Source organism: Mustelus asterias, chromosome 25 (assembly GCF_964213995.1).
Source record: "Mustelus asterias chromosome 25, sMusAst1.hap1.1, whole genome shotgun sequence".
NCBI lineage: Eukaryota > Metazoa > Chordata > Chondrichthyes > Carcharhiniformes > Triakidae > Mustelus > Mustelus asterias.
Genome location: NC_135825.1, coordinates 10,516,176 through 10,532,102, shown reverse-complemented (window position 1 = coordinate 10,532,102; position 15,927 = coordinate 10,516,176). Strand labels below are relative to the sequence as shown.

General features: G+C 46.1%; 1 protein-coding gene across 7 annotated transcripts in view; it reads right to left on the bottom strand.

The window, feature by feature from the left end:
- plekha6 (pleckstrin homology domain containing, family A member 6) overlaps window positions 1–15,927 on the bottom strand; it is a 368,857-nt gene that overhangs the window by 52,651 nt on the left and 300,279 nt on the right. For all 7 annotated transcript variants that reach the window (XM_078242064.1, XM_078242061.1, XM_078242062.1 and 4 more), the window contains one exon: window positions 9,992–10,075. In XM_078242064.1, coding sequence (XP_078098190.1) covers window positions 9,992–10,075 — 84 coding nt within the window. The remainder of the gene's footprint in view (window positions 1–9,991; window positions 10,076–15,927) is intronic.

Genomic DNA, 15,927 nt, shown 5'->3' with positions numbered 1-15,927 from the left:
GCTTGCGCAATGGCCCGCTCAACGTGTTGATTTCAGCCTCTCCAGTGGGAATAGGCCTCGTCCACTGAAATCTACTGATATTTACGCCGGTGGCCTCTGTGTGGGAGATTCTTCTTTGAACTCCCACTGAAAGAACCAGCGTGAAATACTGCGATTTCCGCAAGAATTCAACACTTCGAATTTTTTCGGGACAATTCCGCCCATTGACTCTGACAGTCAGAAATTAACAGATTCTGAATGACAAAATCAATGGAAAGTGGATGAAACCTTGCCAGTTGTCAACCCCGTTTCCGCTAATTAAGTCTTAGAGTGGCAGGGGTGGAAAAATCTAAGTAGTTTAAAGTTTATTTAATAGTGTCACAAGTAGGCTTACATTAACACTGCAATGAAGTTACTGTGAAAATCCCCGAGTCGCCACGTTCTGGCGCCTGTTCAGGTACGCTGAGGGAAAATTTAGCACGGCCAATGCACCTAACTGCACATCTTTGGACTGTGGGTGGAAACCGGAGCACCCGGAGGAAACCCCTGCAGACACGGGGAGAATGTGCAAACTCCACAAAGACAGTGACCCAAGCCGGGAATCGAACCCGGGTCCCTGGCGCCGTGAGGCAGCAGTGCTAACCACTGTGCCACCGTGCTGCCCAAAGTAGATTAATAAGGAAGACATGGTGGCTCAGTTGACCCTTCTAATCAACCATTCAGCTTTTACAAAACAGCAGCGCTTTACGAATTCCAGTGGTGTTCTCAAACATGTAAGCCGATTTCAGAACCGTGGATGAATCAAACATACTGTTTACTTTAAACACACAACGTCTTGTGGACATACAGCAAGGACTTCACTTCACAAATGTGTTTGGCATGCAGTATATTTACTGTAGTGACACTTATCAAAATATCCTGCAGCACTCACACTCAGAATGAACCATGAGTTTAGAGTCACCAGAGGATTACAATATAAATTCTGCTTTAGTGGACGTGACAGCGGCTGCAACTCGTGACAGTAAAATATTGAGCTAGAGTTTATGATCAATGTAAATCTGAAGCCATTCTGTCAATAACTTCAGGTCATCTTTTGTAGACTATGAATTGGATTTCCTTCAATTTCCTTCAATTTGTACCCTGACGCTAAGCTTTGGTGGAGAAAACCTCAGCCTGTGAGCATTAGCCAATCTTTCAAAGGTCAATGTGGATTGGCTAGGGGATCTTGACCTTTGTCATGACCTTAGGGCCCTCAAACAATAAGTAAAGGCCAATTAAATGCTATTTTCCAAAGCATGACATTCCTTCAGCCAATTATTACACAGGTTGGGTAACCTGTTTCGATGCTCTAAATTCTAACTGGTCTATGCATCAGGTTAGTTTCTTCCCACCTTACTTCAACTTAGCCAATCAATGTGCCCTTCCATTTCTTTCTCCCTCATGCCTTTATTGATCTTGCCCTTAAATGCACCAGGACTACTTGTCCAAATTAGTCCATACAGTTTCGAGTTCAACGTTCAGAAGATTCACATGAATTCACGATTAAATTTGTGGCCACTAACTTCATACTCCTCCATAAGTGGAAAAATGTTCTTTAGTTTAAGTTTATTTATTAGCATCAGAAGTAGGCTTACATTAACACTGCAATGAAGTTACTGTGAAAATTCCCGAGTTGCCACAGTCTGGCACCTGTTTGGGTACACTGAGGGAAAATTTAGTATGGCCCAATGCACCTAACCAGCACATCTGGGGGCGGCCCGGTGACACAGCGGTTAGCACTGCTGCCTCACAGCGCCCGGAATCCAGGTTCGATTCCCGGCTTGGGTCCCTGTCCGTATGGAGTTTGCATGTTCACCCCGTGTCCGTGTGGGTTTCCTCCCACAATCCGAAAAATGTACTGGTTAGGTGCACTGGCCATCTTAAATTCTCCTTCAGTGTACCTGAACAGGCAACTAATGGATTTTCACAGTAACTTCATTACAGTGTTAATGTAAGCCTACTTGCGACTAATAAATTAACTTTATCTTTCGGACTGTGGGAGGAAACCGGAGCACCCGGAGGAAACGCACGCAGACACGGGGAGAACGTGCAGAATCCGCACAGACAGTGACCCAAACTGGGAATCGAGCCCTGGTCCCTGGCGCTGTGAGGCAGCAGTGCTAACCCACTGTGCCACCATCCTGTCCCCATCTATCCCACATCTATTATATCTTACATCCATCCTACATCTTACATCCACATCTTACATCCATTTTACCGAACCCCATTTCAGAATTTTCAAGATACCTACTGGGACACCCATCAGCCTTCTCTTTCCTATAGAAAAGATCCACCCCCTCTCCCGGCAAGCCTGTTCAGTTTGCCATGTTCCATGTTAGTTAGAATTTCAGCCACACGATTGTGAGCAGACTCCGAGTGCTACAAGACTGGGGCGTTGCCTTTAAACTGTCACAGCAGCAGTCGTCCAAAATGAACAGGGTCACGAAAAAGAAAGCAGGCAGTTTACAGAAATAAATCAAGTGGGCCGACTGGAAAAATGAACACAGGAGGGGTGTTTATCACATCCTATCGAATTGCCTGCAGGAACTTTTGGCAAGGTTTATGCAAACGTATTCAATAATAAACGACACTGGATCAATGCTCCCCAGAAGGTGCACCGTCAGAATGGCAGCAATGACAGAAACAGATAAATACTCAAAGGAGAAGTGTCAAGGTTTGCCACATTCTTGGAGACAGAGAGGGCCATGTAAATAAACATAATTCCCATTATTACTGCCAGTTCATCATTTGATAGTCAAATACTTAGATTTAATTTTAACATGATTTGCCCATCAAAGAGGCAAGTGCTGTGATGTGAATCATCTCGCTGGAGGAAAAACCCTTTGATATGGTTTGTCTCTTGCTAAAGAAATCCTTTTAATGTTTTCATGGCTTTCTTATTACCGTGCTTTTTGATGTGGGTTTGGTCCCTAATGAGTAATCCCCTTTAATTAGCTTGTTCCAAGAGGAAAGTTCTACAACATAGACTTCTGGAGCACGTTGTGTCATGAATTATTTTTACCATGCTAGTCCGTACTGTTCAATCACAGCACTGTAATTAACCATTTATGCTGTTTTTGTTTGGTATGTTCACATTCTTTCAGTGGCGAGCAGTGAGGTGTTCACTGGCTGACAAAGCCACAATGTCCTTCCATGTCCATCGCCATCTTTACAGCAGCTGATGGGATGGTTAGTTCTACGTGGCAGGCGGGGTTTTTCGGGCTCCCACAATGCATATGCTGAGGGGTTGGAAACACAGACTCACAAATAACCAGCTGGATATGGGATATGGAAAAGGGCAGCACGGTGTCAAAGGGTGGCATTGTGGCTAGCACTGCTGCCTCACAGCACCAGGGACCCAGGTTCGACTCCATCCTTGGGTGACTGTCTGTGTGGAGTTTGCACGTTCTCCCCGTGTCTGAGTGGGTTTCCTCCAAGGGCTCTAGTTTACTCCCGCAGTCCAAAGATGTGTAGGTTAGGTGGAGTGGCCATGCTAAATTGTCCTTAAGTGTTCCAAGATGTATAGGTTATGGGGATAGCGCAGGGGTTTGGGCCTGGGTAAGATGCTCTGTCAGAGGGCTGGTGCAGACTTGATGGGCCGATTGGCCTCCTTCTGCACTGTAGCGATTCGACGTGTTTGATATGAATCAAGAATTCAGAAGCACAAGGCAGGGCTGTCTGGAGTGGGGTTTGAACCTTCCACCTTCTGACTCAGAGTCAGAAATACTACCATTGGTCAAAGGCCCCCTCCACATCATATACTTCAATCTAATTCTACTATTAACAATCTCGGGACTTGTTTTATCCATTGCAAAGCCAAGCTGTTTATTGTTGCTCTAAAGGAATGATTTCAATGTCTCATTATTCAGTAATTACAGATATGTTGTGCATATATACATAACAAAGCAAGTCCCTGGGGCATTCCTAACCTGCACATGGATTATCTCCATCTAAACTCTTTTTGTGTTATGCCATTATTCCGTCAAATCATAGGCTGGAATTTTACCGGCCTGCCTGCCCCAGGAATCGAAGCAGGCGATGGGCGGAGCATGGGAAGATCCGTTGACTTCGGAGGGGATTTTACGGTTTCGGGACGAGCGACGCCATAAAATCCCGACAGTGCAGAATGAGGCCATTCGACCCATTGAGTCTGCACCGACAATAATCCCATCCAGACCCCCATCCCTGTAACCCCCACATATTTACTTTGCTAGTCCCCCTGACACTAAGGGTCAATGTGGCATGGTCAATCCACCTAACCCACGCATCTTTGGAGTGTGGTAGGAATCCGGAGCACCCGGAGGAAACCCACGCAGACACGGGGAGAACGTTCAAACTCCACACAGTCACCCGAGGCTGGACTCGAACCTGGGTGCCCAGTGCTGTGAGGCAGCAGTGCTAACCACTGTGCCACCGTGCTACCTACTTCGAGTGCGAAACCTCTGTCTGTGGGAGTAGCTATCGAGGGATGGGGTGAGGAGATCAGGAAGCTCAATTCTTATTTCTCCCAGTTCTGACCATTCAAATCAATGGTGATATGTTGGACACAATGGCCGGAACCTACACATCTTGGGACACTTAGGGACAATTTGAGTCCAAAGATGTGCGGGTTAGGTTGATTGGCCATGCTGAAAATTGCCCTTAGTGTCCTGAGATGCGTAGGTTAGAGGGATTAGTGGGAAATATGTAGGGATATGGGGGGAGGGCCTGGGTGGGATTGTGGTCGGTGCAGACTCGATGGGCCGAATGGCCTCTTTCTGTACTGTAGGGTTTCTATGATTCTATGATTCTATGAATTTAGCATGGCCAATCCACCCACCCTGCACATTTTTGGACTGTGTGAGGAAACCGGACCACCCGGAGGAAACCCTCACAGGGACTGGGAGAACATGCAAACTCCACACAGTCACCCGAGAATGGACTCGAACATGGGTGCCTAGCGCTGTGAGACAGCAGTGCTGACCACTGTGCCGCCGTGCTGCCCCTATTTATTTGCTGGCACATGCACAATTCTGCACTGTGTCATTCACTGATTCCATCATTGTTACTTCTCATTGTCTTAAAGAGCGACTGACTTAAACTCGGCGCTCGCATGGTCCACACTCAAGAGTTAGGCCCAACTCACAACCTTGTCACTTCACCTTTGACCGATGGGAACGGACACCAGGACACGTTAGCACATTGAGTCCCCACCTGCTGGTCCAGAAATTCTAGCTTCCTTTGCAACTGAAGGTCTAGAATTTCATCCTGCCACATGATTGGGGAAAAGGAGTCGCGGAGTTAGACAGCACGGAACGAAGAAGGAAGCAAATAGTTAGTCAGCGGAAAAAAAAGAAACAGACGGTTAGAGATTCTAAAAGGGGCTCAGCTATAAACAGCGTCACTCCGGGGTCAGGAAATGGTAAATAAGACAGACGTCAGCAATCCACAATCCTTTTCACGAGCAGCGCGATCATTTCAAAAGCGGTGCCGTACAGACAGCCCGAAAAGCGATTGTTACACTTACAGAAAAGACGAAGGACTTCAGAAGGCAAATCTTTGATGGGAAACATGAAGTGATTCCATTTTCTAAGCCGACATTTAATGACCAAAGGAGTGGTTCTGATCCATAAACTAATCTCTCAGACACAGTGCTAAATTTACAACATGCACGCTTTAGGTAGCTGTGCGCAGATTAAGGCACCTGGTCAGGACTGATTACAAAGCTACAATGTAGACTTAAGCTGGCTCTATAATTGGAAGCAACAGAGTTGAATAAACTTGAGGAAAAAGTTGGGTGTGCGGTTCTACGTTGAATGCAGCAGAGCAGATAAAAATCTAAGGAGGCTAGTTTAAGTGCAAGCATGCAGTAACACTATGTCCAGATTATTCCCCAAACCCTGGTTGTCACTGGACTATGGTTTCACAAACATTCACGATGTTTTTCAAACAACTGTACTTTCTTCAACTATAAATCTATCCACTGGATGTCAGCGGGGGGGATGGGGGGGTTTATGGAACCGCTGATGACCTCCTTGTTAAACCCAATCTTGCCCTCTCTGGACTCACAAGCACACAAATACTTGCACTAATTTTCCAACAGGAATCACTGGATGACGAGTAGGAACCCCGCTTGATAATTGCCCCCCACTCCCAAGCTCCGGGACACTGCGATTAATGGTAATGGCCCAGAAATCACCCTGGGCTGGATCATTTAAGTCAGCACAGTGGAAGAGAGCAAAGCAATGTAGCTGCAGTCAGCAGTCTGAGAACTGCGACCACTAATAGGAATAGAAAATAGGAGCAGGAGGAGGCCATTCGGCCCTTCGAGCCTGCTGCACCATTCAGTATGATCATGGCTGATCATCCAACTCAACAGCCTGATCCCGCCTTCCCTGCCATATCCTTAATTCCCTTCGTCCCAAGCGTTCTATCTAACTGGAATAAAAACAAAATACTGCGGATGCAGTATTTGAGCTTTTGAGCTCTGACGAAGGGTCATCCAGACTCGAAACGTTGGATCTATTCTCTCCCCACTGATGCTGTCAGACCTGCAGAGATTTTCCAGCATTTTCTGTTTCTGCTTCTGTGTGTGTGTGTGTGTGTGTGTGTGTGTGTTATATCTAACTGTTCTATCTGACTAATGCAAGTTATATGGCATGGAGGCTGGAAGTAAATTTCTAATGCAGATTAACTGCCGCAAATACCATGTGGTTTGACAATTGACGAGTTCACAAAGATGATTCCTCCAAGGCCATGCAAGTAAACTTCAACCCTGCCCAAACTCACCCCAACTCCTCCATGTGCTCTCTGCCAGAGTAACTAACCGTTGAGCCGCGCTACCAGAGATGTCCCGAAACTACAATTGCAATACTGCAAATTCCATCAAACACTGACTGCAACATGTGACCAAAGGGATGGCTCTGATCCACAAACTAATCTCTCAGACACAGTGCTAAATTTATAATATGCACACATTAGGTAGCTGCGCGCAGATTAAGGCACCTGGTCAGGACTGATTACAAAACTACAATGTAGACTTTAGCAGGCTCTATAATTGGAAGCAACAGAGTTGAATAAACTTGAGGAAAAAGGTGAGTGTGCGGTTCTACGTTGTATGAAGCAGAGCAAATAAAAATCTAAGGAGGCTAAAAGTGCAAGCATGCAGTAACACTATGTCCAGATTATTTGCCTAACCCTAGTTGTCACTGGGCTATGGTTTTACAGACACTCATGATGTTTTCCAAGCAACTGTACTTTCTTCAGCTGGAAATCTATCCACTGGATGTCAGCGGGGTGGAGGGGGAGGGGAGGGGGGGGGTGTGGTGTTTCAATCTTAATAATTAAATATAATTGGATTAATTAAATCTGATCTCAGTTACAGACCAAGTCTGCAATTTGCCTCAACCTCTGCTGTCCAGCATCATGTACGGCACCAAGTCCAGTTCCCCCATCACACACAATCCCGCTGACTTCCAACGGCTCCTTACTGCCCAACAACCCAAAATCCAAATCCTTATCCTCACTGACCATTCCACATCCCACCGCATCAATCCGCATGAATCGGTTCTCAGTTGCCGCATATTACGGCAACACTCCACTTTGCAACTTTAACCACCTCAATTCTCGCACCCCCATTAATCCTCTGGAGCGCATTCTCTTGGGAACCCTCTCTCCGCTTTAAGGGGCTCCTCAACATCTCTCTCTTCAACCATGCTTTCAGTTACTTCTCCAAAACCTCCTCCACACGTCTGCCACCTGCTTCTCTGCTCTGAAACACCTTAGGACATCTTTCTACGTGAAAGGGCACTGTATATAAACACATCAAATGGAGGAAATGGCAGCACTGTGGTAATGTTACTGGGTTAGTAATCCAGAGGCTTGGACTAAAACTCTGGACACTTGAATTCAAACCTCACCATGGAAGCTGGAGAACCCTAAGTTCAATTACTTAATAAATCTGGAATAAAATGCTAGTCTTATTAATAATTATCACAAAACCTTTGGATTGCCTCGAAAATGTACTGGCTTCACCAGTTCTCCCAGTCTGTCCTATATGTGACTCCAGACCCACTGCAATGTGGCTGCAATTCACAATGTAAAATGCATCACAGACAGGCTATTGTATTCCTCCTGTGAGAATCTACAGTGAAAATCGTAGAATCCCTTCAGTGCAGAAGTAGGCCATTTGGCCCATCGAGTCTGCACCGACAACAAACCCAAAAAGGCCCTAACCCCATAATCCCAGTTATTTACCCTGGTAATCCCCTTGACACTAAGGCGCAATTTAGCATGGCCAATCAACCTAATCTGCACATCTTTGGTCTGTGGGAGGAAACCGGAGCACCCGGAGGAAACCCACGGAGACACGGGGAGAACATGCAGACAGTCACCGAGGCCGGAATTGAACCCGGGTCCCTGTGAGGCAGCAATGCTAACCACTGTGCCACCGTGTCTGACGGACACCCAGCAAATCTTTATTCCCTTTTAAACACCTGTTTTAAGTGGGTCTGACAAACTGCAATGGATGGCATTCACCGCAGAGCTCCCAGCAGCAAATATACTGCTGACATCGAGGCCAATAATTGTCAGTGATAGCCTGACCTTTGACCCAGCGATGGCAGCCAACTGGCAGTCCGACAGTAGAGGTAACCACCAGGGGTCTGAGGGAAGTCTAGTGGGACTAGTCGTCGAGTACCAATGTTCTTTTGCCTCTGCTCTCAGTGGCAGGGTTGAGACTGACAGTCTCACAGTAAATTTGTGTGACGTTCAAACTCTGTCCTGTTTGGGAGGCTGAGATTGGGGTGGAGTGCAGGAGTAACTAGAATGGATTGCAACGGATTCTAGAAAAATAATAGACCCCCATCCCACCAGCCCTGGGATGGACAGATGACAGAATGACAATCTCATAGGATACCGTTTCCAGTCAGAAAGTGACAAAAAATTGATTTTCGGATAGTGGGATTAATCTTATTGTCATAAAGGACAAAAGCAATCATAGTTTCCCTCGTTGGTGGAGAATTCTCATTTGGTGAGAATTATTTAGAATTGACCACACAGAATAGGCAATGTGGGCCAACAGATCCTTGTTTGTGTTAGTGTCCCACACAGGTTTATGTCCCATATAGGTACGGTGGATTGGCCATGCTAAATTGACCCGAGTGTCAGGGGGATTAGTAGGGTAAATATGTGGGGCTACGGGAATAGAGCCAGGGTGGGATTGTGGTTGGTGCAGACTCGATGGGCCAAATAGCCTTCTTCTGCACTGTAGGGATTCTCTGTATGATTCTATGAACAAGTTCCTTTTTTTCATTTGTTCATGGGATGTGGGCATCGCTGGCTAGGGCAGTATTTATTGCCTATTCCTAATTACCCACGAGGAGGTTAGTGGTGAGCTGCCTTTTGGAATGGCTGCTGTCCACATGGAGTAGGTGCTGTGAGGGAGGGAGTTGCAGGATGTTGACCCAGTGACAGTGGAGGAAAGGTGATGTACTTCTAAGGCCAAGATAATGTGTGACTTGGCAGGGAACCTTCAGGCAGTGGTGGTGGAGTCCCACTGCCCTTGTCCTTCTAGATAGTAAAGATTGCGGGTTTGGAAGGTGCTGTCGAAGGAGCCCACCCGTTGGCTTCTGGGATCTGGGAAGGAACTCGGCCTGTCAGTCATTGCCCTTCAGCCCGAAAGCTGGAGTCAAGGGTTATCACCTGGAGGGGAGATTGTCGCTTTTTCCACTGTCCGAAAGAGGGATTTGGCCACTGGAGTCACCCTTTGGGAGTTGGCGCTTCCTGGTTGGAAATGGTTGAAGGATAAGCGAGGAAAATGTTGTCAGCAGAAAAAAGACGTTTCTCTGGCCAAACATTAGTGAGATCGAGCAAAGCAAGGGGATTCTAGGAGTTAATGGGACTGTAAAGCAGGTGTTATGATTCCATGCAATTGCATTCCCTGATGACACAGATTTGCTTCTTAAATTCTTCCTGCATTAATCCAACTACATACCATTCTGTCCTGCATTGAGCGAGAGGCGGTGAAGTGGTATGGGTGCAGTCCAGACAGCCTCCTTTCTCCAGAATAGTCGTACTGCTAAAAGCAAATCGGACAACATTTATTAAAACTTGGCCTCAGTTACAGCTGATTTACAATAATAAAAATCTCCCCAACAATGCCTACTGAACTCCTACTGAGGTGACTTGAGATGGTTTGCTATATTAGAGTCGCTGCAGAAATGCAAGTTGTTGTTGTTAACTATGCATCAAGCTGCAAAGAGAATCTTAATAAAACTACATAACAAGGTTGCCAGGCGATTGTATGATGCTTACAGTATCTTTAATCCTTTTTTATGCCTGTGTGGTGGCGCTGTTATTACAACCTACTAATGTACTACTTACTCTGAATTGTCAGAGCCACAGGGCTGGGGGCTGTCACCCGTCGGAGCGTTAAATACTGCCAGAGTGAGTCGCCGCAGTGGGAGAGAGCTCACCCCCCACTTTCCCGCCGGGGACACAATGAACCCGGCATTCAATGGCATTCAATTCCGTATCTGAGGAAGGATGTGTTGGCCTTGGAAAGGATCCAGAGGAGGTTCACAAGAATGATCCCTGGAATGAAGAGCTTGTCATATGAGGAACGGTTGAGGACTCTGGGTCTGTACTCGTTGGAGTTTAGAAGGATGAGGGGGGATCTTATTGAAACTTACAGGATACTGCGAGGCCTGGATAGAGTGGACGTGGAGAGGATGTTTCCACTAGTAGGGAAAACTAGAACCAGAGGGCACAACCTCAGACGAAAGGGACGATCCTTTAAAACAAAGATGAGGAGGAATTTCTACAGCCAGAGAGCGGTGAATCTGTGGAACTCTTTGCCGCAGAAGGCTGTGGAGGCCAGGTCATTGAGTGTCTTTAAGACAGAGGTAGATAGGTTCTTGGTTAATAAGGGGATCAGGGGTTATGGGGAAAAGGCAGGAGAATGGGGATGAGAAAAATATCAGCCATGATCGAATAGTGGAGCAGACTGGATGGGCCGAGTGGCCTAATTCTGCTCCTATGTCTTATGGTCTTATGGAGCACTTTGAGCATTTCTGGGGACCACACCTTAGGAAGGATATATTGGCTTTGGAGGGAGTGCAGTGCAAATTTACTGGAATGATAACTGGGCTGCAAAATTGTCCTGTCTCGCCCACCATGGAAATCATAGAAAACTTGACGGACCACTTAAAGTTCCGTTGAGCTTGGGCAGGAACCGGTCTTTGGTCACACGTGGCTGGAGAATCCCACCCCTGAACTCCAAAGGTTAAATTATGACAAATTACATAAAACAATTTCAGTGGGGCGGCACGGTGGCACAGTGGTTAGCGCTGCTGCCTCACAGTGCCAGGGATCCGGTTCGATTCCCGGCTTAGGTGACTGTCTGTGTGGAGTTTGTACGTTCTCCCCGTGTCTGCGTGGGTTTCCACCGGGTGGTCCGGTTTCCTCCCACAGTCCAAAGGTGTGCAGGTTAGGTGAATTGGCCATGCTAAATTTCCCCTTCGTGTCAGGGAGATTAGCTAAGGAGGGAGCAAATGCATTGGGTTATGGGGATAGGGATTGTGATCAGTGCAGACTCGATGGGCCGAATAGCCTCCTTCTGCACCATAGGATTCTATGATTCTATATCCTGGGATTCAAAAGTTTAAGGGTGATTTGATCTAAGTTTCAGGTTATTAAGGGGGAAAGATAGAGAGAAACTATTTCCACCTGTCGGTGAGTCTAAGACCAAGGGACATGATCAAAAGTTAGAGCCAGGCATTTCAGGAGTGAAATACTCCAACACAAAGGAAGGTAGAAGTTTGGAAATCTTTCCTTCAAAAGGCAATTGAAGCTTTCTCGAATGTTAATTTTAAAACTGTGATTAACTTGATTTGATTTGATTTATTATTGTCACATGTATTAGCGTACAGTGAAAAGTATTGTTTCTTGCGCCATCCAGACAAAGCATACCGTTCATAGAGAAGGAAACGAGAGAGTGCAGAATGTAGTTTACAGTCATAGCGAGAGTGTAGAGAAAGATCTTAGTGTGAGGTAAGTCCATTCAAAAGTCTGAAGACAGCAGGGAAGAAGCTGTTCTTGAGTCGGTTGGTACATGACCTCAGATTTTTGTATCCTTTTCCCGACGGAAGAAGGTGGAAGAGAGAATGTCCGGGGTGCATGGGGTCCTTAATTATGCTGGCTGCTTTGCCAAGGCAGCGGGAAGTGTAGACAGAGTCAATGGATGGGAGGTTGGTTTGCGTGATGGAGTGGGCTTCATTCACCTCCTTTTGTATTTTCCTTTTGTAGTTTTTGTAATTAATGGATTTTTACTCAAAGGTATTGAGAGATATCAGCAAAAGGGAAGAGAATGTAGTTAGTTCACAGATCAGCCATTATCTCACTGAATGGCAAAACAGGCTGGAGGAACTAAATGACCTCCTCCTGTTCCTACATCATATTAAGATATTTTGGAAGATTTGGTGAAACAAACACTGTCTTTTTTAATTGTTGAACCTTCCCATTGTATTCCCTTCCCCCTCACATCCTTCTCTCGCCAAGATCACAGTAATTTGGAGAGCCGGTGCAGACAAGATGGGCCAAATGGCCTCCTTCCGCACACCATGGTTCTATGATTCTGTTAATGGTCTCAAACTCCATAGTACTGTTCACTTCAATCTTCTTTCCTGGCACCTCGTTCTGCAACCTTTGCATGAAAAGTATCTTGTGTCTCTATCTTAAAAGTTACATATAAATGGAAGTGTTGGACAAGTTCCACCTAATTTCCCTTCTTACGTTTAACTTCTTAATCTTTAACTGGCATTCAGTGATGTTTGAACCCTCTGTCACAATGGACAACCTGCCTGGATCATATTTCTTCACCTCTTCAGGGTGAAGTGAAACACCCAAATGTATATAATTCTGGAACTTCAGCGGCCAAGTTATGGGCCTTCATGATGCCTCTTTGGCAGAACAATACTCATGTTCCAAACTTGTTTAACCTTAACCTCCAATCCCTCAATCCAACCTTTCATTAGCTCAACATTGAGTTTAACAGCTTTAGACTGTGAACTTCCCCCTTCACCTTCACTCTTTTTTATTTTTGTTCCCTTTGTTTGTCCCATACAAACACCCTCCCCCGTCCCCCCAAAAGGGCCATCTGTGAACTGTTTTTCAGTTTTGCTTTCGTTGAGCACTGACCTTAGTTCTCCTATTAACACAGTCTGCTATCTTACCTTTATACCACTATCAGCACCTTCTTTAGTCCTTATGCCACCATTAACACTCCCTTTGTCTTATGTTCATGATATCTATATCAGTCTCTCCTGAGCTCCAACCTATCCCTGGCCTTCTATTCTGCTCCACTCATCCCCATTTCCCCAACTATATCAAGAATAAAGAACAATGAAAAGTACAGCACAGGAACAGGCCCTACAGCCCTTCTTAATCTTTAACTGGCGTTCACTGATGTTTGAACCCTCTGTCACAATGGACAACCTGCCTGGATCATATTTCTTCACCTCTTCATCTTAAAGGGTGAAGTGAAACACCCAAATGTATATAATTCTGGAACTTCAGTGGCCCATCATGATGCCTGCCTGAACTAAAACCGTATGCACTTACGGAGTCCGTATCCTTCCATTCCCATCCCATTCATAGATTCGTCTAATTGCCCATTAAATGTTGCTATCGTACCTGCTCCCACCACCTCCCCGTGCAACGCCTTCCAGATATTCACCACCCTCTGTGTAAAAAACTTGCCTCGCACATCTCCTCCAAACCTTTCCCCACGTACCTTAAACCTATGTCCCCTAGTACCTAGGAAAGAGCATCTGACAATCCATTCTGTCCACGTCACTCATTATCTTGTAAACCCCTATCAGGTCACCTCTCAACCTCCATCATTCCAGTGAGAACAAACTGAGCTTATCCAACCTCTCCTCATAGCTAATATCCTCCAGACTAGGCAACATCCTAGTAAACCTCTTCTGTACCCTCTCCACATCCTTCTGCTTATGTGGGACCAGAATTGTACACAATATTCTAAATGAAGGCTAACTCAGGTTCTGTCCAGCTGCAGCATGAGCTGCCAAGTTTTATACTCAATGCCCGACCAATGAAGGCAAGCATGCTGCATGCTTTCTTGACTATCTTATCCACCTGCGTTGTCACTTTCAGTGATCGGTGGACATGTACGCCCAGATCTCTCTGCCGGTCAATAGTCCTGAGCGTTCTACAATTTACTGTATAATTCCTACATGCATTGGCCCTTCCCAAATGCATTATGTCACACTTGTCCGGATTAAACTCCATCTGCCATATCATCCATCAGATTTCTATCCCTTTTCAGCTCGGAATTCAGATGGGCTCAAACCGTTGATTCCGTTTCTCTCCCCACTGGTGCTTCCAGATCTGCTGAGTTTATCCAACATTTTCTGTTTTTCCATTTGCTTTCCCTGAAGGCATCTTTCTATTCAAACCAACATATATTTGAAGCTACGTAGATGCTTGGTTCATGCATTAGTTTGAATTGAAATCATGCAAAATGGTGTCAACCATCACTCATTTGGGAGCAATCTTGATTGAGCCAGCAGGTTGTCGGTTCAAGTCCCACCCCAGGGAATCGAGCGCAGGACCGAGCCTGACCGAGGTGACACAGTGGTTAGTACTGCTGCCTCACAACGCCAGGGACTCGGGTTACTGTCTGTGTGGAGTTTGCACGTTCTCCCCGTGTCTGCGTGGGTTTCCTCCGGGTGCTCCGGTTTCCTCCCACACTCCAAAGATGTGCAGGTTAGGTTGATTGGCCATGTTTAAATTGACCCTTAGTGTCCCAAGATGGGGTAGGGGGATTAGCAGGGTAGGTACGTGGGGTTATGGGATAGGGTCTGGGTGGGATGAGGGCAACACGGTGGTGAGGGCAGCATGGAGACACAGTGGTTAGCACTGCTGCCTCACAGCGCCAGGGAGCCGGGTATGATTCCCAGCTTGGGTCACTGCTGTGCGGAGTGTGCACGTTCTCCCCGTGTCTGCGTGGGTTTCCTCCGGGTGCTCTGGTTTCCTCCCACAGTCCAAAAGACGTGCTGGTTAGGTGCATTGGCCACGCTAAATCCTCCCTCAGTGTACCTGAACAGGCACCGGGATGTGGCGACTAGGGGATTTTCACAGTAAATTCATTGCAATGTTAACGTAAACCTACTTGTGACACTAATAAATAAACTTTAAACAGTGCGGACTCGATGGGCCGAGTTGCCTGCTTCTGCGCTGTAGGGATTCGATGATTCTATGAAACTCCAGTGCAGTACCAAGAGAGTGCTGCACTGTCAGAGGGGCCACCTTTCAGATGTTGGACCAAGGCTCTGTCCGCCTCTGGGGGTGAACAGAAACGGTCACATGACACTAGTTTGATGCAATGTTTTCCCAAAGCCTTGGCCAACATTTATCCCTCAACTCACATCACCATGGTTACCATCCTGTTACTGTTCGCTGTGCACAAATTGACTGTCGAGGTTTGTACAGCAGCGACTATACTTCAAAAGAACTCCATCAGCCGTAAACCTTGAGGCTGTGAAAGGTTGCTAGATAAATGAATTAATATCTTTCTAATAAACGTTTTGTGCTGTTGCAGCGTTTTTTTTCAAATCACTGGATAGTTTAAACTTGCTGAGCAAAATCAAATAATTGCCATAGACTATAAAGAATTGTTAGCACTCAAACAGCTCTTTCAGCCAACCATTTTAACTGTCCAAAGGCAATTAGGAATGAGCAATTAATGCTGGCCTTGCAAACAACACTCAACCCCTGAAAGGATCAATAAACAAAAACAGAAAAATGCTGGAAAATCCCAGCAGGTCTGACAGCATCTGTGGAGAGAGAATCGAGCCAGCGTTTCGAGTCTAGATGACCCTCCGTCAGAGCTCTGACGAAGGGTCATAA